This window comes from Pseudochaenichthys georgianus, chromosome 11 (genome assembly GCF_902827115.2).
Source record: "Pseudochaenichthys georgianus chromosome 11, fPseGeo1.2, whole genome shotgun sequence".
Lineage (NCBI taxonomy): Eukaryota > Metazoa > Chordata > Actinopteri > Perciformes > Channichthyidae > Pseudochaenichthys > Pseudochaenichthys georgianus.
The window spans coordinates 31,817,587-31,843,180 of NC_047513.1; the positions used below are offsets into that span (position 1 = coordinate 31,817,587).

General features: G+C 42.2%; 1 protein-coding gene across 1 annotated transcript in view; it reads left to right on the forward strand.

The window, feature by feature from the left end:
* The window catches only part of khdrbs3 (KH domain containing, RNA binding, signal transduction associated 3), a 184,555-nt gene that overhangs the window by 152,703 nt on the left and 6,258 nt on the right, over nucleotides 1–25,594 (forward strand). The window contains 1 exon segment of the mRNA XM_034094620.2: nucleotides 2,480–2,562. Coding sequence (XP_033950511.1) covers nucleotides 2,480–2,562 — 83 coding nt within the window.

Genomic DNA, 25,594 nt, shown 5'->3' on the forward strand with positions numbered 1-25,594 from the left:
ATATTTATTAAATAAAGAATGAGTAAGTGTGCAATACGCATGATACAAGATACATCTCATTACATGGAAGCACCATCTTTCCTTTATTTAACGCCTATCCTTTTAAATATAATAGTTCATAAGACTTCAGCAACATAGAGTCTTATTGTATGTGAGAAACTGATTGCCTCTAGGGCAGAATATTTAACATTTAAAGACGGCAGTATCATGAAATGCCGGCAGTAATATACTGAAAAGGTGGGGCTAATCAAAAATAATGAGCAGCGTGGCAGTACTCGGACATATAAGCAGGGTGCACATAACTGGTACGCATGCGCGGCAACCATCTGAAATGCGTCCGTCAATTGTGTCACAAAGCGCATTTGCGTACACTAAATTGAACTCTAGTCCAGCATACATACTTCGTTTGGAGAAATTAGACTCCGCGGTCTTAAAATCCCCACAATGCTTTGCGCACGGACCAATTTCCCCAAATCTGTGGCGGAAAAGGTAAGGCGGAGCCTCTCATATGAAGCACACCTGCACACTTGCTCGCCTGTTCCACTCTTCGTTTTCCAAATGCCAGGAAGGATTCTTGCCTCGCTTCTGAAGCGAGTGACTCGGAATAATGTGCTACCAAGCAAGCGTACTCGACATTGAGAAACACCCTTAGTCTTTTTCATTAGCACAGGGACTTGTTGACTTTGGAAAAGCTCTTGTAAGAGAAGAATTACAAATACGAGGGTGGACTTAAATTCCCATCGAGCTACCTCTAGACAAATAAGAGAAAACAAAAACCAATAGACCTCCCTCTCACACAACAAACAACAAATAAATACAAACAGCTCTTGAAAGCCACCCTACGGGATTACTACGGAGAGGTTTGAGCATATTAAAGTGATTCTTAAAATCTACCTGCCAGGTTTTTCCTTAAAGTGAAAGAAGATGTCTGCATCTGTTGCACTCAATAATTCCACAGAGAGGAAGTGTTTCTACATCCGGGGCTCTTTGAGTCAAATGTCGTCCCTTTGCTTCGTTTCTGGAGGATTCATGATAAAAGTTCCAATTCAGACGATGTCATTTGGGCAAATGCATGTTTCTAATCAGGAATTAGGGCCTTAATAATAACATGGAGTGTTTTCTTCTGGTGCTAAATCTTACTGACGTTCATTTCAAGGCTTGCAAATCGGGGGCAGATGGAATTAGCCAAGAAGTGTGTGGGGGATGAGAGATGTGTCGCTAGGGGTCGACGCCTTTTGTGGAACATAAGACCCATTTATCCCAAATTAGGACGGGTGCGGCACTGGTTTGCTTTGATGTGCCTCTTGGTGGAGTGCAGAAGGGAGGACGGGGCAGATTGCTGCAGCGCAAACAGATGTTCAAGGCTCATCCTTTGAGGTGGTGATGAAACGTCGCCACAGCGAGAGTCTTCACATCACACTGTCAGCCGGTTGACTCGGAGACAAGGGCAGGGCTGCACTTATACTTTAATAGTGCTGCATATGGGCTGATATTCCACCAGCGGCGCGTCAAGTAGTCTGACCTATATCTGAGCTGGGCTTAAAAAGCTTCACATGGCAAGTTATCATAAGCAGGAGTTAGCCTGTTAGCATATAGATATTAGGAAATGTCCACTACGATACCATGGTTTGGTTAAAGACCTTAAAGACGCCCTATTATGCTTTTTCCGAATCAGAATCAGGTAGGTTCTCACGTACGAGGAATTTGACTTGATGTCATGGTGCATACATGAAAACAAAAATGTAAAAAATAATACGGATAGCGAACTATATTTAGAACACTGTAATACCCCTTCCTTTACTTTGTTGTATGGGTTTGTGTGCATGTAAATGCTCTGCAAAGGCTAAAATGCCTGTTTCTCTCCCACACTAACATAGTGACATCATATTTAACATAGCGCTTCTATTGGCTAGCGCTCCAACACATTGTACGTGATAAACTAAGGGGCGGGACATATCTAAGCGGTTGACCAATCACAACAGCTAACCAATCAGAGCACACTGGGTTCTGGTTTCAGACAGAGGGTGAAAAGAGGTGCTGCAGCACAGGCAGTATGAGAAAAATAAAGAGTTTTAAATTCAATGGAAACCAAAGTCATTACAATTGAAAGCGGCCTTGGGTCCCTTGAAAGGCACTATACAAATGAAATCTATTGTTGTTGTTATTATGAATGTGATCAACCAGATCAGCACACAGCAGCTTGGGTCCAACATATATTTATTACATTACATATTATACATTTTCACTTAGCTGACTTTATCCAAAGCGACGTACGTTAAAGTCAAACAATTGTAAGTGCTGCTGCATTGGCTTCAAGTTTCACAAACCTTTCTAAGTTCTACGTACAGAAAAGATCATTTCTCAACCTTCTTTACATTCCAACAGGTTTATAATGACAGGTGTATCAACATCTCTGTAATTCTCCTCCATCTTTCAATATTTGAATCTCATCTAACGGCTTGTATTTTTGTCTCTGCAGGAATATGACGACGGCTACGGAACAGCTTACGATGACCAAGGATATGAATCGTACGACAACAACTACAGCACTCAAGGACAGAAGTAAGTTCTCCTATGTTCTTCCCACAGAACCTTCAAATGCTGTTCATATGTCTGTACTTCACACGCAAAATGTCGAGAACAGGCGTATACCATTTGCTAAATAATATAAATCTGTGATTTGCCTTTAAAACTCCACCTATCAACAATTTTACAAATCTAAAGTATGGAATTTATACATTACATGTCACTTGTTAGACGCTTTTATCGACATACTCAACACTGTGGGCAATCCCCACAGGAGCAATGTGGGGTGAAGGGTCTCAGGGACACAACGACATGCTGACTGCTGTGGGGTTTGAACCTGTGCCCCCCTGATCCTGAACACCAATGCACAACCCACTGCACCACACAGCTCCACATATATGTGACCCGCTCTATCGAAATCAGTCGGAAGTCGCAACGGCTCATTTCAGAATAAACGTGGATTTACGTAAAAAACTATTTTTTCAGGGTTCGGGTGTTTTGTTTGATTTTAAACAAACAAAGTCTTGGCTTTCAGAATATGACACTTTTATTTCCAAAATCACACGATAAATACATGTTTGAAGCTTGTAAAGGGACGAAGGCACCTCTCACTCGCTATCTGCTCTTCCACAGCGCCGCCCCCCTCCCTCCGCTGACATTATGAACATAAGAGTATAGTAATCATAGATAACACGGCAGGGTCCGTTACAGCTTGTTTTCATCTGATTTAAATTAAACAAAGTCTTGGCTTTCAGAATATTAAACTTGTTTCGGCAAATTCAGATGATAAATACAACTTTGAAGCTTCGGCTTAATTACAAGCGGAGAACGGAGTAATTTAACGTCACAGCAGGCAGAACAACAGCCTGTGTTTCTCGTGAGGGTTTTCCCCGGGAAATAAACACAACACACACAAAAGCAAAAATACACAAACACACAGGTATACACACACACACTCGCGAGCTTCTCCTCCAAATGAAAATATCTTCCCTCCGTAGTATTTTGATAATTTGCTAATAACCAATCAGATCGATGGATTCCAGAGAAGAGGAAACTTTAAAGGCCTTTTTCTCAAAATGAGGACTCGGTGAAAGTCATTATATAACGTGACATATTTCGCTTAATATTTGGAGGACAAAAACAATCCTGATATCATTAGAAAGCTGGGAATCTCCTCTTTCCAACAGTGTATACAACTCACAATGTGTCTTCGGGTCAATGCGACTGATTTCGATGGAGCAGGTCACATATATGTAATGTGATATGAGTCCCTATAGTAAAATAAAAGACAATCGTCACCTGACTTTTACAGCATGTTTACTTCCCGCCTTGCAGTACGTTTGCATTACTTTTGGATTCCCAGTGAACTGGCAACTGAGAAAACTGTGAGAAATACATTTCACACAAATCCAAACGGTGTTATCGTGTTGTCTCGGAGTTCATGCCAGGGCAAAAACACGACTGAACTCCGAACAGATTGCGTAAGTGCCCTGAATAAAAGCATTAGTTTTTATTTATGTCTCCCTGCATCTGTGGGCAGCTATTCCTCCGCAGCCTGACCATTTGGGTCGGAACAAATGTCGTATGTGGAGAAATGGAGTTTTTCGGTTCAGAACAGCTGGATTACGAGCCGTTAGGAGTCATTATCGCTCGTGTTCTGCCCTGTTTGAAACGCAAAAGACATTTTGTGTTAATGAAGTATTTTGTGAAGTGTGAAATGTTTTGAGTGACCTTTAAGATGTCTTTTAAGAATAAATGTTCTGCCACGTCTTAAAGTAACAGGCAGATTGTATTCATAGCAGGATCTCTAATCCACATTTTGTTTTATGACACGCCTTTAATTAAATCTCAGCAGACTCTTTGACGTATTCCTTAAGTGTAGCTCATTACGCTAAACATTTAATCTTTTGTTTCAATCACCAATGCCTGATGTGTGTCTATCATTGCAAAATGAAGAGCCTTAGCGTTGAACAGAGGGTCCTGCAAAGCTAAATACAGACTATTGATTGTCTTGTTTCCAGCGAGCTATCGCACTCTCAGAGCCACGCAAGGTCAAAGGCTTTCTGTTCGGCGTGGTGGTGTCCCGCTGGGCTTCATCGGGACACACATTAATGCATGCCTGTCTGTGCCACGTCAAAGGAAAGAGTGATTGCCGCCGCATTTAGTCTGTCAAAAAATTGGATTGTATTGACAGCAGTTGGAAAAGATGAAAATAGACGGCGTAGAAAGAAAAAGATGATGCTGTCTTTTGGCCTTACTGAGCAGGGGGGTCGATGTTTTCTTTTGTGGAGGTGCCAGGATGTATGTCACCCAGGCTCCATCCATCTGTTGTGCTATTATCATCTTCCACACACACTCCGAGGGATGTATCTTGAAGTGTTGCTGGTGACGCTCGCTGGGGGGAAACGCAGCTATTGGCTTTTGAATTATGGCGTAAATAGATCTGTTGTGAGAACATAAATAAGTAAGAAATATGTTTGTGTTGGCTGATTACATCCCTAGGGTTACGGCCCGTCCACATGGCGGCGTGCGTTGAAGCTTCAACGCTTCTGCCCATTCACTTTGAATTGATTTGCTCGCGTTGCTGGCGATGAAAGTTGAGCAATGTTCAACTTTTGAAGCTTCGGCGGAAGCGGCAGCCAATCGAATCATATGCCAGTACAAGCTCTAGCCAATCAAACTGCGTGCTTGTGTGTCCGGGGCGGGAGATTCATGTGATTGGTCGTTGGTCGAGCTTCAGACCCCCCCCCCCCCCCCCCCCCCGCCGGCATGCGATGATGCACGCCGCCGTGTGGACAGGCCGTTAGGGTTAGTCCATCAGAATTGTGTTTTAGGGGCGAGAACATAAATGTTTTGCCTCTATTTTTGTACAAACAAAAGCTTGGTGATAAATGGAAAGTATTAATCGACATGAGATCGTTGTATAGATACTCTTGTTGTTTCTTCTTCTTTACTTTACTCAGACATGATACTAGTAAAGTATATATAAGAGCAGGTTGGTCGATGTTTTTTCTTTTTGCGAAGGTGTCAGGATGCATGTCACCCAGAATCCATCCATCGTTTGTGCTATCTCTTTTTTCTGGATCACACACACTCCACACACACTCCGAGGGATGTATGTTGAAGTGTTGCTGGTGACGTTCGCTGGGGGGACGCAGCTCTGCCTCAGGAATCTGCAGCTATTGGCTTTTGAATTATGGTGTAAAGAAATCTCTGTTGTGATTACAGCCTTTTCCTGTAAGAACTAGTTGTATGTTGGCTGATTACATCTCTAGGGTTAGTCCATCAGAATGTGACTGTATTCCTTGCCCCATTCTTTAAGTAAAGCTATAAGGTAACAAACAGAACACTATTTCTGTCTGTTTTAGGGGCGAGAACATAAATGTCCAAATATAAATAAATGTAAAATCTCTTTTTTCTGGATCACACACACTCCACACACACACACACACACACACACACACACACACACACACACACACACACACACACTCCGAGGGATGTATGTTGAAGTGTTGCTGGGGGGGAACGCAGCTCCGCCTCAGGAAGCTGCAGCTATTTGTTTTATAAGGAGCCTCATGAATTATGGCGGGGGATGGGTGGCGGCGGGGGAGGGGTGGCGGCGGGGCGGGGGAGGGGCGGCCCAGAAAGAAGAATGGAGTCCATCATGTAAAGGCTGCAGGCCGGGTCGACTAAAAGGGATGTTCATGTATTTTATCTGGTGGAGACAAAGCTACTAATAGGGCCCAGGCATAGAACCAGCGCCTCCAGAGACGGCTGGTTCACTTACTTCTACTCTTTTGTTCAAGATTTAGTTTAAAGTCACTTCAGGACAATGTTGTGCATGTTGATGCAGTATTTCTGATATGTGACCGTCCTTGGATTGATTGCATTTTGATATAACTTTGATCTCTGTATTTGAAAAGGATATCCTACTCTCCTCCTAGGCTTTCCTCACCCGACACGGCATCACCAGAAGAAGGACTTTATATTTGATCAATCATCAGAGAATTAGGATAATTAGATTTCATTGACTGAATTGTGAACGTGTGACTATAGATATAAGATTATGTGGATTGTTGTCATTATTTGGTGGTGGTGAGGAGGCTAAATGATATGGCCCTGCTGTTGGAGTTGAACAGATTCGCCAGAGAGAGGACTCCTATTTAGAAGTGGTGCAGTAATGAGTCCTATAACTCTGAGTATTTGATCAAGCAAGTCAACGGTTTTTTTTAACTTGTTTGTGACTAGAAGCCTTAAATGAGGTCTGAGGTTAAAACGAGCTTAAAAGATTTATTCTACAACATCAAATACGTTTAAATTATTTCTGCCAATGGCACTAAATAAATCACAAAGTGGTGTTAACGAGATCATCCTGAACAAAACGTGTTAAGTATCATAAATGCGTTAGCAATAGAGATTATTTTCCGCAAAATCCAACTGGGAAATCTCTTTATTTGTGTTGAAATGTATATCTTACATACATTATATTGTACATTATTATTTAAATAAGACCGATCAGAGGGTTAGCAGTTCATGTGTCCTTGGGCAACATTCAGTACTTGCTCTCAAATGGCTGCTATAGAGATGTCTGCGGTATTTAAGGGTGTGTAAATCGCCTTGGAAAAAGCCTCAACTTAATAAGGTACAATTATTAATAATATTTTATATTATAAAGACATTTGTTTATCCATGTATTACCTTTAACTAGTGCACTTTAGTCACTGCATTTCATACTGCAACAGAATACCATCCTTCCACTCTCCGAAACACATTCACAATCCAATTTAGCTTTTAGATGGACACTCATTTCCTGAGAAAGTATAGCAGGTACCAGCTGCAGCAGGGCCTCGTGTGTGTGTGTGTGTGTGTGTGTGTGTGTGTGTGTGTGTGTGTGTGTGTGTGTGTGTGTGTGTGTGTGTGTGTGTGTGTGTGTGTGTGTGTGTGTGTGTGTGTGTGTGTGTGTGTGTGTGTGTGTGTGTGTGTGTGTGTGTGTGTGTGTGTGTGTGTGTGTGTGTGTGTGTGTGTGTGTGTGTGTGTGTGTGTGTGGTGTGTGTGTGTGTGTGTGTGTGTGTGTGTGTGTGTGTGGTGTGTGTGTGTGTGTGTGTGTGTGTGTGTGTGTGTGTGTGTGTGTGTGTGTGTGTGTGTGTGTGTGTGTGTGTGTGTGTGTGTGTGTGTCACCAGTCTGAGCTCTGACTGCATGGCAGGATTCCGGTTGCCGGACGATAACAAGCGGAACGCTTTACAGTCTCTCCGTCATGGTGTTGCCCCGGTGCCTCGCGCTGGAAACAGACCTGCCATGTGTGAAGACAAAGGGAGAGGGAGGTTTTCTCCTGCTCTTACAGAGGGTGTCGCGCTGCATCAGCAGATTTACTGATATCTAATCATCTTGGGATATATGTCCACAGCACATGAAATACATGCAGCTATAGGGGGTTATGGCAGACATCTTAATACCCCAGGTGGTTGGGGAGAAGAATGGGGGTTTGTCCTGACTTTAAATTACAAATCTGATCTACTGTAACTTTCCTCACAAGACACGAAGGGCTCTTTATGTGTTCGGATTCATTGGGATGGCAGAGAGTCACGATGTGAAGGCACTGTCTTTCTACCGAGTGTACGCAATGCAGATTGGTGTATGTTTTTTTAAGCATACCAGTTTGTAGACTTGGAATGTTTTTGCGACTTGTGTTGGCATTTTGCAGATTAATATGGAAATATAATCTCACAATAGCATTTGTATTTATAAGCCTACATTATACATTATATACATCAGGGTTCGTACGGTCATTGAACACCTGGAAAAGTCATGGAAATTCAAAATGCAAATTCCAGGCCCTGGAAAAGTTAGGGAAAACGATGTTTTTCCCAAAGTTTTGGAAAAGTCATGGAAATGTAACTGCGTCAAATATAATTTACATTTTATCTAATCGCCAAAATAATCTGCGGTCGCGAGCTGTTATGTGCCATCATGACGCGCATGGTATTATTTTTTAATATATGAAGCGCGAGCTGTGTGCTCGAGTCTTCCTGCCTGTCGGTTGAACTCTGCTGCGGTCAGCTACATTATCTACGGTGCGTTCGTTAACTGTGCGGAGTCACTGTGGCTCAGACTGCACCGCTGGTGAACAGCTGTTAGAACGGGCCGTTCAGGTGTTCAGAGCAGAGCGGCAGAGCGTGATGTGAACTGAAATGTTTTTCTGTCACAATATCATTGAGGAATCGTTAGCTAGCTAGCATACATTGTCACTATCTGCTAACGTTAGCTTTAGCCTTCGTTTTCTAATAGTTTTTTTCATAGGCTATAAACGGAGGTGGTATAAGTATAGATATTGTGCTAGAGTAAAAGTAGAAGTACTCAGATCTTGTACTTGATTAAAAGTAGAAGTACTCAGATCTTGTTCTTAAAAGTAGAAGTACTCAGATCTTGTACTTGAGTAAAAGTAGAAGTACTCAGGTCTTTTACTTAAGTAAAATTAGAAGTACTCAGGTCTTGTACTTGAGTTAAAGTAGAAGTACTCAGATAAGTAGAAGTACTCAGATATTGTACTCGAGTAGAAGTACTCAGATCTTGTACTTTAGTAGAAGTGGAAGTACTCAGATCTTGTACTTGAGTAAAAGTAGAAGTACTCAGGTCTTGTACTTGAGTAAAAGTAGAAGTACTCTGATCTGGTACTTGAGTAAAAGTAGAAGTACCAGAGTGTAGGAATACTCTGTTACAGTAAAAGTTCTGCATTCAAAATGTTACTCAAGTAAAAGTAGAAAAATATTCTCAATATAGTGAAAGTAGTGACAGTAAAAGTAGTCGTTGTGCAGATTGGTCCATTTCAGAATAATATATATGATATGTTTTATAATGATTGATCATGAAAGTGTTCTCAAAGCTGGTGAAGGTGCAGCTAGTCTGAAGTACTTTGTAGACTGCAGGGTAGCTGGTGAAGGTGCAGCTAGTCTGAAGTACTTTGTAGACTGCAGGGTAGCTGGTGGAGGTGCAGCTAGTCTGAAGTACTTTGTAGACTGCAGGGTAGCTGGTGGATTTACTCCAGGTGGAACTAAAGTCTGATTCAACACTTGATTAGATTTCACATCATTCATCTGTAAAGTAACTAAAGGTATGCAATACATGTAGTGGAGTAGAAGTACACCATGTACCTCTGAACTGTAGTGGAGTAGAAGTACACCATGTACCTCTGAACTGTAGAGGAGTAGAAGTACACCATGTTCCTCTGAACTGTAGTGGAGTAGAAGTACACCATGTACCTCTGAACTGTAGAGGAGTAGAAGTACACCATGTTCCTCTGAACTGTAGTGGAGTAGAAGTACACCATGTACCTCTGAACTGTAGAGGAGTAGAAGTACACCATGTACCTCTGAACTGTAGAGGAGTAGAAGTACACCATGTACCTCTGAACTGTAGAGGAGTAGAAGTACACCATGTACCTCTGAACTGTAGAGGAGTAGAAGTACACCATGTACCTCTGAACTGTAGAGGAGTAGAAGTACAAAGTAGCAAAACATTGAAATACTTAAATAAAGTACAAGTATCTCAAAATTGTACCCACGTATAGTACTTGTTGAGTTTATGAATTTAGTTACTTTACACCAGTGGCTATAAAGATAGAAAGACTAAGCCTTGCACAGAGGCATGACAATACATTTTCAGAATGCTCAACAGTGCTGCCAGAATTATAAACTGACTGCTACACAATTAAAATAAATGCTTTTATATATTTCTATTAGATGTGACTCTTTGGCGTTTCTGTTCTTATTGACACTGCTGCTTTCAGGGGTCGGGTCCTTGCCACCTTTTTCATACCAGCCTCCCTGACTACAGTTGCTTTAGCGTGTAGAAGCTAGTAAGCCTACTATTTGATTTGTTTTAGATAGGCACAACATGTTTCATATGCAGACCTTATTTTCCTGTTCCATGTTCAAATAAAACATTTTCAGTGGGAATTTTTTTTTGGTCATGGAAAATGAGGTAAAGGTCATTGAGAAGTCATGGAAAAGTCATTGAAAATCATTGGTGAAAAAGTGTATGAACCCTGATACATGCTTTAATTATTGAACTAACTTGAGCGGAATACCTGAGGTTGAGCAAACGAACTTTACCTGAAAGACATGTTTGAGTGTTGGCTGATTAAGTCTCTAAGGTTAGTCCATCATCGTTTGACAGCCTAGCCTTTTCAGGAAAGTTGATGGATAAATATATTTAATACATCGATATGTCTGTCTGTATTAAGGCCACGAACAACCGTGCTCTGCGTACATTTTTCTATAAACAAAATAGTATAAATTGAAAATGTTCAAATTAGATGAGACATCTTTGTATCATGCTTTAAACATCCTTCCTTACTCTTGTTCTTTACATGTACTTATATGTTGCTAGCATTGTTCACTGCAAAGACAGTGACAACATGTTAATGATAAGCCAGGTTTTCCTCGGACAACATATACTGCACATTACCATCCACACAACACTTAGAAATGCAACAAGACAACCGGTGCCACTATGCAGTCCCACAGAACGGCCAGCATGTCATCATGTAGATGTAATTCAATTTGAAAGGAAAATAAGGCGCTCACGTCCTCACGACGTGAGCCTTAAGCTAAAGAGCTGAAGGTGTTGCGACATGTACGTGTTTCGGAGGGCGCTGACGCCTCGGGAAACCTCAGCGTGACAGCTCCTCGATCACAGCGTCCTCTCAGTGCGTTTCTACACGACTCAGCATCATCTATTTCAGAGAGGCAGCCGAGAGCTGCATCTCAGGAGAGGTCAGGAGCCAGAGGTCGGGACGCTCTGAGCCTGGACTTTAGTAAGAGTAGAAGTACTCAGATATGGTACTAGGGTAAGAGTAGAAGTACTCAGATATGGTACTTGAGTAAGAGTAGAAGTACTCAGATCTGGTACTTGAGTAAAAGTAGAAGTACTCAGATCTTGTACTTGAGTAAAAGTAGAAGTACTCAGGTGTTGTACTTGAGTAAAAGTAGAAGTACTCAGATATTGTACTTGAGTAAGAGTAGAAGTACTCAGGTGTTGTACTTGAGTAAAAGTAGAAGTACTCAGATCTTGTACTTGAGTAAAAGTAGAAGTACTCAGGTGTTGTACTTGAGTAAAAGTAGAAGTACTCAGATATTGTACTTGAGTAAGAGTAGAAGTACTCAGGTGTTGTACTTGAGTAAAAGTAGAAGTACTCAGATATTGTACTTGAGTAAAAGTAGAAGTACTCAGATCTTGTACTTGAGTACAAGTAGAAGTACGCAGGTGTTGTACTTGAGTAAGAGTAGAAGTAATCAGATCTTGTACTTGACTAAAAGTAGAAGTACTCATATCTTGTACTTGAGTAAAAGTAGAAGTACTCAGGTGTTGTACTTGAGTAAGAGTAGAATTACTCAGATCTTGTACTAGAGTAAAAGTAGAAATACTCAGATCTTGTACTTGAGTAAAAGTAGAAGTACTCAGGTGTTGTACTTGAGTAAGAGTAGAAGTAATCAGATCTTGTACTTGAGTAAAAGTAGAAGTACTCAGATCTTGTACTTGAGTAAAAGTAGAAGTACTCAGGTCGAGTAGAAGTAGAAGTACTCAGATCTTGTACTTGAGTAAAGGTAGAAGTACTCAGATCTTGTACTTGAGTAAAAGTAGAAGTACCAGAGTGTAGGAATACTCTGTTACAGTAAAAGTTCTGCATTCAAAATGTTCCTCAAGTGAAAGTAGAAAAGTATTCTCATCTAAATATAGTGAAAGACAGTGAAAGTAGTCGTTGTGCAGATTGGTCCATTTCAGAATAATAGATATGATATGTTTTATAATGATTGATCATCAAAGTGTTCTCAGAGCTGGTGAAGGTGCAGCTAGTCTGAAGTACTTTGTAGACTGCAGGGTAGCTGGTGAAGGTGCAGCTAGTCTGAAGTACTTTGTAGACTGCAGGGTAGCTGGTGGATTTACTCCAGGTGGAACTAAAGTCTGATTCAACACTTGATTAGATTTCACATCATTCATCTGTAAAGTAACTAAAGGTATGCAATACATGTAGTGGAGTAGAAGTACACCATGTACCTCTAAATTGGAGTGGAGTAGAAGTACACAGTCGCAACAAATTATCTCAAAATGTTACTTAAGTACAGTACTTGAATAAGTGTACTTGGTAACTTCCCACATCTGAAATCAGATATGACGGCAAGTCATGTGATCATTTATTCGTATTTGATCCTTCGTCGTGGCCTCAGGAAATCAAAGTTTTGGAGAAAGAAAATCGGAGGCTTAAACGGGGACAGGGAGGTGCATCTGCAGGACCTTCATCATCTACCATGCAAGAAGTGTAAATACAGGACAGTGAAGGAGACACTGAGGAGGACAGCGAGGAAGACATGTCGTGGAGTAAAAGTACACCATTTACCTCTGAATTGTAGTGAGGTACAAGTGCACAGTAGCAAAGAATCAAAATCCTCAAGTAAAGTACAAGTACATTCTATTTAAGAACAGTACTTGAGTAAATCTATATAGTTACTTTACCCCGCTGTCAGTAGCTGCAGTTCTTAGGTACTAACCAAGTGCTCAGGTGAAGGAGGATGCTTCCTGCGTGGATAGCATCTTTAATTTCATCGAGAGAAGGTGGCGTGTCTTTTGGGAACTGAGAGGACGACAGCTGTGTCTGTGTGTCCTGGCTGGACGCTCTGAGGTCACAGCGAGGTTCCTCTCACAGCTCGAGTGCGATCAAAGCATGATGGCGCCTCAGAGACCTCCTGACACCTCAGAGCACGTCCCTCGCATCGTTCTACGGGGCGTTTTATCGCCCGCCGGATCCTGAGGCCCGGAGCAGAGGGGTCGCTGTGTGACAGGGTTTTAAAGGGCAGATGCCCCCCTGAGGAACAACTGTACGTCTTAGTAGAGGAAGAGGAGGGTGCCGGGGTATCAGAGAGGCAGTATCAAACCAAAGAGACTTTTGAATAACACATTATTCTTCAAATTATTTAGATTGAGTGATCAGAAAAATAAATATGTTGCCTTCATAAAGGAGCGACAATTACGAAACCAAAAGGATATTCTTAATATTATCAGAACTAAACCAATGTGGTGCCATTTTACGCTTCCGAGCTGATGGAAATGTCCTATCGGAGAGCTCTGCACAAAAAGTCATGTCAATGCAATGTCAATGAGTTATTGAGATATTACAATCTGGACCAATCAGCAGAGGCGATTTCCATTTCTAAAGTTATGCTGTTAGCTTGTGTTAGGCGCCCCCCACTAATCAAGAGTATAAAGCCCCGGACACACCAAGCCGATTTTGGCCGTTGATGAGCTTCAGGCCGACGATAAGCGTCCTGTTGCCCTACTCCAGGGGTTCTCAAAGTGCGGCCCGCGGGCTAATGGCGGCCCTCGGAAATGTTTCTGGCGGCCCGCGATAGTTAATGTGACACGCTGAAATGCATGCGTTATATTTTAATCCTCCATGGTCGTATCTGGTAAGAATTAGAATGGAATTTAAGAATGGTAAAACTGCGCCCCCTGGGTTGTCATTCCTAAATTATGAATGACAGCTTGTGGAAGGTTTGCTAGACTACTGGTTGCATGGCAACTAGGCATCTCGCGAGTTGCGGTTAAGCGGAAAATCTGTTGTAAGTTATCAGAATCAGAAACGGAAGTTAGCTAGCGGTTTTAGCTAGTCACCGTTTGTAGATAACCCAACTTTGTGTCCTCTGCAAGTTCTTAATGTTTACTGTATGTATAATTGGTTAGTACGATAAAGAAAGGATTTGTTTTGGAATTATTTTGTGTTCCGTTTTTTCGTGGGCGACCCTCAATCCAATATTGGGTACCTAAATTGGCCCTCACTCATCAAAACTTTGAGAACCCCTGCCCTACTCAGATTGGTGTGTCTCGCACCGTCGGGTCTTTTCAGTCGTGTCGACACCTTTTCGGTCGAAAACCGCAGTGGGTCAAATAAATCACTCTGATTGGTTGTTCAGATAGCGAATCAGTGCATGAGAAGCGAAACGGAAGTGAGGGACCCAAACAAACGATTAAGAAGGTAAATCTGAGGTTTCATTGAACTCCAGCTCTCGACTCAGGTTCGGGAAAGCCCCGTGAGCTTCTCGCTGTAGAGGGAACATGGAACGCACTCGCTATTTGTTGTTTGTTTATATCACGCAGTCTGTTCTTCTTCTCTCGGTGTATCACGCAGTCTGTGGCCGTTTCTTAATCGCGAGTACACTGCAGAGCAACTATTTCAAGTATACTACGTCATCGAGTGGTGGGCATTTAACATGCATTTAAACAGTCCTTCGGCGCCACTCGATGACGTAGTATACTTGAAATAGTCGCTTTGCAGCAGTTTTACTTGCGATTGAGAAACGGCCACTCTTCCGGTTGTTGCCGCTTTTGAATGACGAATACACACTACCGCCGCCTGCTGGTGAGGAGAGTTATTGCCACTGACGCGTGCCAGATACAGAGTTCTGTCCTCTCGTGCAGAACGCAGAGTCGTCAGCTGAATTATTTCTTTTATGTGCAACTGCAGTTTACGTCATGTATTCCATCACCTTCCTTTGTCAGTGCCACTTCTTTGCGGTGGGCTTGTTGTGTCGCGGCCCCTCAGGCAGACAACACCCATTTAGTACAACGAGAATATCAGCATTGTGTGTTTCCTCTTTTTTATCTTAGTGCAGATTGGCTGTGTTAGCTGTCTGCCTCTGAAAGCCCGCGGTGCCTCACAGATGCCGGGCTTCTAGATGCGGTTTTCAAGGTAGACAGCTTGTCAAGATGAGTGACAGGTGCTGTAGCGGGAATTAGACCGTCTGAGGGAGAGGAGGCGGGTGCTACACCACTCTGCACCAAGACAAAAAGGCACATGTTCATGTTATATGTATTCAATACGTTTTCACATCACGATAAAGCAAACCAAACATTTTCCAAGTGACGGATTATATGGATTATATTAAAGGTCACCTGTTATAAAAAATCCACTTCTTCATGTCTCTTCTACATCAACATGTGTCCCCTCTTCTTCATGTCTCTTCTACATCAACATGTGTCCCCTCTTCTTCATGTCTCTTCTACATCAACATGTGTCCCCTCTTCTTCATGTCTCTTCTACATCAACATGTGTCCCCTCTTCTCCATGTCTCTTCTACAACATGTGTCCCCTCTTCTTCATGTCTCTTCTACATCACCATGTGTCCCCTCTTCTTCATGTCTCTTCTACATCAACATGTGTCCCCTCTTCTACATCAACATGTGTCCCCTCTTCTTCATGTCTCTTCTACATCACCATGTGTCCCCTCTTCTTCCTGTCTCTTCTACATCAACATGTGTCCCCTCTTCTCCATGTCTCTTCTACATCAACATGTGTCCCCTCTTCTTCATGTCTCTTCTACATCACCATGTGTCCCCTCTTCTTCACGTCTCTTCTACATCAACATGTGTCCCCTCTTCTTCATGTCTCTTCTTCATCAACATGTGTCCCCTCTTCTTCATGTCTCTTCTACATCAACACGTGTCCCCTCTTCTCCATGTCTCTTCTACATCAACATGTGTCCCCTCTTCTTCATGTCTCTTCTACATCAACATGTGTCCCCTCTTCTTCATGTCTCTTCTACATCAACATGTGTCCCCTCTTCTTCATGTCTCTTCTACATCAACATGTGTCCCCTCTTCTCCACGTCTCTTCTACATCAACATGTGTCCCCTCTTCTTCATGTCTCTTCTACATCAACATGTGTCCCCTCTTCTACATCAACATGTGTCCCCTCTTCTTCATGTCTCTTCTACATCAACATGTGTCCCCTCTTCTCCATGTCTCTTCTACAACATGTGTCCCCTCTTCTTCATGTCTCTTCTACATCAACATGTGTCCCCTCTTCTTCATGTCTCTTCTACATCAACATGTGTCCCCTCTTCTTCATGTCTCTTCTACATCAACATGTGTCCCCTCTTCTTCACGTCTCTTCTACATCAACATGTGTCCCCTCTTCTTCATGTCTCTTCTACATCAACATGTGTCCCCTCTTCTTCCATGTCTCTTCTACATCAACATGTGTCCCCTCTTCTTCATGTCTCTTCTACATCAACATGTGTCCCCTCTTCTCATGTCTCTTCTACATCAACATGTGTCCCCTCTTCTCCATGTCTCCTCTACATCAACATGTGTCCCCTCTTCTTCATGTCTCTTCTACATCAACATGTGTCCCCTCTTCTTCATGTCTCTTCTACATCAACATGTGTCCCCTCTTCTCCATGTCTCCTCTACATCAACATGTGTCCCCTCTTCTTCATGTCTCTTCTACATCAACATGTGTCCCCTCTTCTTCATGTCTCTTCTACATCAACATGTGTCCCCTCTTCTTCATGTCTCTTCTACATCAACATGTGTCCCCTCTTCTTCATGTCTCTTCTACATCAACATGTGTCCCCTCTGTGGAAAGAGACTCTGAAAGTTTCAGGAACAAAGATTCTCTCTCTTTTTGTCCTGATCCATTTTTATAAAAACTGAAAATGAGCTCATCAGATTTTGGCCACTTTATGATGTCATAACGATGTGTTGTCTTGTGTCACCATTAGCCAATCAGCAACAAGGTAACCCCCCCCCCCCTTATCACCTGAATCTCCTCTAGAGCTCCATTGAGTTCTTTGTAACCAAATGTCTCTCAGAGGGGCGTGGGGAGGGGCTCCTTGTCTTCATCTAAAGTAACAGACAGAGAATCAGCACTTTGGAAACAGGGCTGAAACAGAGGGGATTATGGGTAATGCTGCCATGATCTGTTTGGTGTTTCAGCCAATCAGAGACAGGCTCTGGATATACCTGTGATATATTGATGAGAAACAGTGTAATAGGTGACCTTTAAATGATGGAATAATGCGACAGAGTAGAAGTAACAGAAGTACATCCCAGTGTACTTTGCAAAGGAAAACGGTCTGTTCAAAAGCAGGAAGAAGACTCGATTGTAAAGGCAAATCTTTGCAGGAAGCCATTGTTTCGCCCTTTGTGACTTTCCAGCAGGGTGTCGGCGTCGGAGATAGCTTTGCAATCAGCCGCCGAGTTGAGCAATCACCAGTGTGTCCATGAGGAGGGTTTCTATTTGAAAAGATGTGAGCTTAATTTCAGAGTACATGGTGGAGATAAAAGAAAATTCTGCTTTTCTATTCTCTCCATCCATTTTCATCGTGTGTGGAAATCAAACCACAGCGCCATAATCAGTGTGTGGCATTTCCATTAGCTATTTTTACCGTTACAACGTGAGGAAAATCAAGGAAGTACTTTACCTTTAGGACTGTGCCATCATGTAGGAAATAGACTAGCAGAGCAGACCACACTGTTCTACTTCTGCAGCCACTCGTAATGTCCTACTTGATTTCTTGAAATGCATCACCGAGGACTGGAAGAGTAATGGCGATGTAAGAAAACAAAGTCCACGAGGGACGTGTACTACATCATTCAGATTTAACACCGCCATCTGTTTGGCGGCGGCGAGTGCTTCAGACGGAGCCCTTTGCAGGAGTGATGGATACGTTGGAGAGGCAGGGTCTTTACCTGCGGAGAAGTAGGTCTGGAATGGATGTTTGATGAAAGAGACGCACTCCCCCCCGTGGTGACACACCTGCGCTTCAGAGCGATGTCTCTCAGCCGGTGAAGTTCGGGGAGAGACAGAAAACCAGCGGACGCCTCCCGCTAATTAATGTCAAATCAAAAGCTGACCTATTTAGAAAGTCAAGGCGCTTTCACACCTATGACAGGGCAATATCTGGAGTGAGATCCAACCCCCCCTCCAGCCGGCTCTTGTGTTTCAGACTTCCAGCTGTGCACTTCTGACAAGGCGACGCTGTGCTTTGGAATCGATCATGAGATAAATGTGGAATACTCGGAGATGGAGACGGTTGTTTCAGGCTTTTCTTTTATCTCGTACCGCCTTACTTTCAATAGGCAACATTTATTTATTTTAGTTGAAGGAAGCTAAGATATTAAAAGTGTCGTCCGTTATAACTCTTGAGCCGCGTTCACACTGCGGTACTTTTCCCACAAAGGTTCATGCGAACTTAGTTCATGCGAACTCTTTAGTTCTCATGAACTAAGTACAGATCGCGTTCACACCAGAATAAGTCCCTGGGGGAGGATTAGGCAAATGAAGCCGCTGACGTCACTTCTTCTTCTTCTTCTGCTTTGGGTTTACTGGCAGGCCGCAAACCACTTCACGGCGTATACTGCCGCCTGAAGTCCCCGGACGGAAGTCCCCGGAGTTGGGGAAGGCTTCAGTAGAAGCTGCTGGGAGTCCCCGCAGCTTCTACTGAAGCCTTCCGAGTAAATCGCCAGAGCGCCGACACCTCCTCATCTCCACCGCTCCCATGTTTTATTTTGTGTTGCCATAAGTTAGTCTCTCTGCGTTTCTGCGCTAGGCTAATGCTAATGCTAATAATGCTAATGCGAGGATAATAAAATGGCGGCTTCACAAAACTTTTTGGGAGTTTTACGGGGCGTGGTTTGCAATCCGCCCAGCCAATCAGGAATATAGCTCTTTTCTCACAAGAGAGCCGCTCGAAAGTCCCTGCTCTCTAGCAGGGACTTTCGAGCGGGTAAAAAGGTTCGCATGAACTACTTTTAGTACCGGCTCTTTTTGGTGTGAACGCGATCATGAACTAAGTTCGCATGAACCTTTGTGGGAAAAGTACCGCAGTGTGAACGCGGCTAATGTCATGGTGGTTATCTGAGATGGCAAAAGTGCACACTTCCTTTACTCGAGTAGAAGTACAGATACCTGTAATGCCTCCATCGGACTCCTTTGTTTACTTCTGGAACATAGTGACATCACAATGTAACACGTGCGCTTCTATTGGCTCAAGCTCCAACGCATTGTACATGATAGGCTAAGAGGTGGGACATCTCTGAGCGTTGGCCAATCACACAAGAGACTCCGCAAGAGTCAATTATTCTAAACCAAAGAGGCAAAACTTGACGGTGTCTTCCACACAGGTCGCACATGTTGGCTGGTGACATGGGAATTGTAGTCTTTTAAAGTCCCTTGACTACAACAGTCACTACGAGGTAACATTTGGCCTTTTAAGACAACACTGGCACATCCACGTATAGTACTTCATTGGACATGTTGACCACTGCAGGTGCTGGCATAACTGGCAACGGGGTTTTATTTTCAGTCCCGGCGTAGTTCTGATTGATTTAGCTGTTGGTGCAGCAGGAGCCGTCACACTTTTGTACACATGATGCGGAATTTTACCGGAAACTTTGACCTTCGGGAAATGTTTCCAGTCTCCGTAATTGAGAAGAGAAGGTAACTACGGAGAGAAGTTGTGTAGCCATATTGACAAAATGTCACCTCAGAAATTAGAGGCGCCTAACAGCTTTTGTTGCACTCCTTCCCTTTTGTGCAAAGAGAAGGTTTCCACTGGCAGCTCTGAACACAGCGGACTGCTATTATGTGTCCTTCCTGTTTAAGTCGGAATCTTTTTTGAGATGAAAAGTGGAATTAAATGCGGGGAAAACAAGCGGACAGCCACGTCTCCCAAATAGTGTCTGCATAGCTGCATCATCCAGGTGCGTGTTGTTTGTTATTGTCCAATATGACTCTGAGCTTTACAGGAAAACCCAAGATTACCCACTCTCTCACATGTAACCCATGTGTCTGCACCTGGGCGTTGTGGCAAATTGATTTTCCGACGTTGGTAAAAATTGATGTGTGTTTTTGTTTTTGAAAGCGACCGCTCTGGAATACACCCCTCAATTTTGGCATTGAGAGAGATGTAATTATTTAGCATCCTGGTTTTGTCTCGGGGTTTGAAGAGCCAACACAGGCATTGAGCTGCCACATGTCTCTCTTATGATGGCTCAAATTAGATTATTTACATTTTAGATAGATAGATAGATGGATGGATAGATAGATAGATGGATAGATAGATAGATAGATAGATAGATAGATAGATAGATAGATAGATAGATAGATAGATAGATAGATAGATGAAGAGATGGATAGATGGATGGATGGATAGAGAGATAGATAGATGGAGAGATGGATAGAGAGATAGATGGATAGATGGATGGATAGATGGATAGATGGATGGATAGATGGATAGATAGATACAGTAGATGGATAGATGGATGGATAGATAGATGGATAGATACAGTAGATAGATAGATGGATAGATGGATGGATAGATGGATAGATAGATACAGTAGATAGATAGATGGATAGATGGATGAAGAGATGGATAGATGGATGGATAGATGGATAGATAGATAGATAGATGAAGAGATGGATAGATGGATAGATGGATAGATGGATGGATAGATGGATAGATGGATGGATAGATGGATAGATGGATGGATAGATGGATAGATAGATAGATAGATGAAGAGATGGATAGATGGATAGATGGATGGATAGATACAGTAGATGGATAGATGGATGGATAGATAGATGGATAGATGGATGGATAGATGGATAGATAGATACAGTAGATAGATAGATGGATAGATGGATGAAGAGATGGATAGATGGATGGATAGATGGATAGATAGATAGATAGATGAAGAGATGGATAGATGGATAGATGGATAGATAGATACAGTAGATAGATAGATGGATAGATAGATACTTTATTGATCCCAATTTGGGAAATGTGTGCGTTGCAGCAGCATAACAATGTACATAAGAGAAATTAAGATACAATAAATAAACAGTCCAGAATATAATTAAAATAGCATTAAAAAGATAACAAATTAAATATATATATATATACATGTGGAAATACAAATTTCTAGTAACAAATATGATGCAGGGTATTATTGTGCAAGAACCGATTATGATTATGAGCTGTTTTGTGTGTGTGTGTGTGTGTGTGTGTGTGTGTGTGTGTGTGTGTGTGTGTGTGTGTGTGTGTGTGTGTGTGTGTGTGTGTGTGTGTGTGTGTGTGTGTGTGTGTGTGTGTGTGTGTGTGTGTGTGTGTGTGTGTGTGTGTGTGTGTGTGTGTGTGTGTGTGTGCGCCATCGCGCTTTGAAACCATTCCTCCGACTGTCCAAACAACCAACCAGTTGTTGTTGTTGTTGTGAGGAAGTATGACTTGTTGGATGGCTGCCAAAGAAAGGATCAGTTCACAATACAAGAAAGCATATTTGTCTTAACTTGTTATAAGCACTGCAAAATAAACTCCAGTTGAGCTGTTTATGATCCCTCCACCCTGCTGCTGAAGGCCGTTGTTTGTTGTAACCACATCGAACAATTTATTTAAAATACCAAAACTCAATGTCCCATTTTCCCTGGATAACACAAAGGGGGAAACATCACTGGGACTACTTTCTGCTGAAGAAATAGTCCCTATTCAAGTGATTGACAGTGTGATGTATTGATATACAGAGGATACTAGTAACGTTTTAATGCATTTGCTGTATGTAGAATACTCCATATAAAATATACAGAATCACTTTAAACACGTTCTGATAGACGACAGGAACAGAAACGTATACACATCGGGTACTTATATACGAAAGACATGTGCACGGTAGCTTTCTTTTATTTATTTATTTAAATTAGAATCAAATGAATCCATTAACTCTACAACCAATAAAGCAGTCTATGATTTGTGTTTTAACATGTTCTTTTGTTTTGTTTTAATGTTCTGTATTTTAAATTGTTTTATTTAAGTATCCCAGTAATGTGTGTTGCATGTTTTAAATGTATTGTATTTACTTGTTTAAAATGAAATGTGTGTTAGGTTAACTTTTAAAATCTGTCCAGGGACTACAGATGGAAAAATAGCCTCTGGCACTTTTACAGAAATGGTCATTAATGTGCACTGTCCCTGTTCACGTGTCAAACTCGAGGCCCGGGGGCCAAATCAGGCCCTTGGTGGATTTAATTTCGGCCCGCAGGATAATTTGTAATTCCTATTCGATCTGGCCCGCCGGTATATTGCACTCACTCCATCCTGAGGGTCTCCTCCGCTCAGAGCCTGACCCCAAACATTGATGACCTTGCACCCGAGATGAGATGCCAAGTGTCTGAGCTAGCATCTCAGAGCAGCACACTGAGTCTAATGGATGCTTCCTTCTGCACTTTCTCTCACGACAACAGGGCATGTTGGTTTCTCTTTGAGGGAAATAGTTTTCTTGAAGCTGTTGTTGGCCTGTGGGAAAATGTAATGATAAGAAATGACTCTGGAAAAGCTGCAGATAGAGCCATGAGAAATGAATGCAGCTGATTATTTAATGTTGTTTTTATAGGCAATAATTGAAGCTTTGTTAGTTCCAGGTTTAATATGTTTCGTTCATTTCGATAAGTGGTGCAATAAACATTGAACCAGTCCGGCCCTCGACTAGTACCCATTTTTTTAGTTTGGCCCACTGTGTATTTGAGTTTGACCCCCCTGATCTAGGGAAACCCGCCCTTAAAGATTGGCTGTTTATTCTAATAATTATTCAAATTAAAGCCACATTTGTAATAAAATAATCCAAAAATATACTGCATGACGTCCGTCTAACATGTTTTTTGTTTTCTTGGTCAATTTGCTAGCTTAGATTAAACACATAGCAACTGACACGTGTAGCTTTATCAAACAGCTAGCATGTATAGTAGGACTTCTAATACGAGCACCTCTCAGTGAAATTGAGAAAAACACTCAGAGGTACATCTTCAATTTGTTGGAAGAGGAAAGACTGATGTGAAGACTAATAAAAACCGTCATTACTGTGCAGCTCCTCTCTGCAGCAGCTCCTGCTCAGTGAAAGCAGACTTAATAGCGGACAGAATTAGCAGAGATCGATTTCCTGGAGTGCTGCAAACTGTGGTGTAATTCGATAAAGGAGCGGAGTGTCTCAGACTCTCAGACCTGCCGTTGGGCTTTTCAACATCACACCGCAAAAAGCTCCTCGAGTAACGGGAGTGAAATGTCCTCCGTTACGATGAGTTAGAAAAAGTGGTGGGGGGACTTTTTTCAGATAAAGAAAAAAAACACGGCTGCATTAATCGCCCGCGCAAACAATTCATACATGAATACAAATGCTTGCAGTAACTATGCTGCAAAGCGGGAGCACCGCATGCTTTACTTTTCTCTATTGACTTATTACTAATTGTAGCGGCAAAATCTCCCTATGAGTTATGCTAAAGCTTGCTCTTTGCTGTGACGCGTTCCAAGTAAGAGTCCGCAGTCATTTGTAGTCCATGGTGTTTAATAAAGACGAAAACGGACAAGTCAAATCAAGCAATCTGATTGATATACTGAGCGTATACCACGGGTAGAATTGTAAATTACTTTTCACAACAAGTCAGTATCCCTCCGCGTCTGAGAAAAACAGTATACCGTTGGGCTGAAAAGCAAACTGCCTCCGCTTCGTGTCGGGCCGAACCACTCCCCTTAGCTGTGATATAATGAGCATATACCACGGCCTGTTTGCTTAAATATACAACTCCAGACCACTAGCTGTACCCGAATATCTGAATATTCGTTCGTTGGAGTACTATTCGGGTTTCAATTTCGTTATTCGGATATTCGTTTATTTTGGTTCGTTCAAATTGAATGTATTGAAATCTCCAATATCAACGTAAGAGCTGGTGCCTCTTCGGGGGGTGCTAACACTTAACCATAAACGTTATCGTTTACTTTCTCCGTCTTTATAAGTAGATATGACTTTTCTCCGTTAGTCTCCCCGTTTCCATAGCAACAACAACTTCCTGTCAACAGCGCTACCTCTCCTTCAAAATAAAAGCATGTACATACAAAATAGGAAGCCAAGCCAAATTACACTTAAGACCTATACAACTGCAACGAAAGTAACAACACAATGCGATATCCTTTTCAATTTCAAAGAACACGAATTGGGTTACATTAACAAATAACTATAAAACAACAATACTGTAGAATAACTAAATGAATGCGGTGAATAAACCGAAATACACGTGTTGAAGCGGAACGCTGCTGATTACTACGCACCCCCCCGTGCACGGGCCGAATATCCGATTACGGAGGTGATCTCTGGGCTCATAGATCTCGGCCTCCGTTACGGGTTGTTTAGGTTTTTGTTGTTGAAAAGTGTCCCCTTTCTCCATGTCTATCGTTGATTGTGTGCACCTGGTGCCCTGTGTTGTCTCCTCCCCCCTCACCTGTGTCCTGTTGGGTTGGGCATTTAGGCTCTGGGGTTTTGCTGTTAGAGAGGCTGGTAGTGTGTGTGAGATCCTGGTGGCCGCAGGCTGTGCCCACGTGAACAGCAGCAGCAGCAGCAGCAGGATTGAGGCTGTGTGTATTGTGTTCATGCTGTAATAAATGCCCACACCGGGTTATATTTGGGACGTGCTGCCTCTGCCTCCTTGCTTGGTCTGGGCCGCTCAACGGTCAGCTTCACACTACCGAAAAATCCGGAGCCCGAACATTGGTATTCGGGACATCCCTACACACCACACGGTCAACAGAAAGAGCAGATTCACCCTCTTTCTACGTCAAATCCCCAAAACCGGCATCCAACAGGTGGCCTACAGTAAGAAACAATAAGAATTAAACGTGATGCAAACGGAAATGAAGATAATAATAGAAGTAATAAGTAATGGCAAAACAAACATTTTGGCTCCTACATTACTACTAATATTAAACCGGTCTAAACTGCACCACTTACCAGAAATACACCCAAACAGTCTTAGAGATTGTGCAAACAAACCTCTCTCAAAGTGTAACTATTTATCGAAATAGTTATCACCGCAATAAACCGTATTTAATTTTAATAATATTTAATTTCACATTCTGTTCTTGTATCATATTCTATTTACATGTTTATAGACTATATTGCACAATTTCGTTTTTCTTTTATATGTATTTTTGTACTTTATTATATATATGTTTTGTATGTATTGAACATGTTGGAAACAAATAATAATAAGTATAGCAAAGAGAAGCAAAATAAAAAAAACGTTCAAGGTATAAAAAAAGAAATTCTCAAATAGCGTCATGTTCAAAAGGGGCCAGCAACTATATGTTGCATTGTTGGAGGAACTCGGGTCGAAACCATTCCATTGCCATTTCTACACTGTAGCTTCTGTGCATATGACGATAAAACCTTTGAATCTTGAATAATTCTCCGTG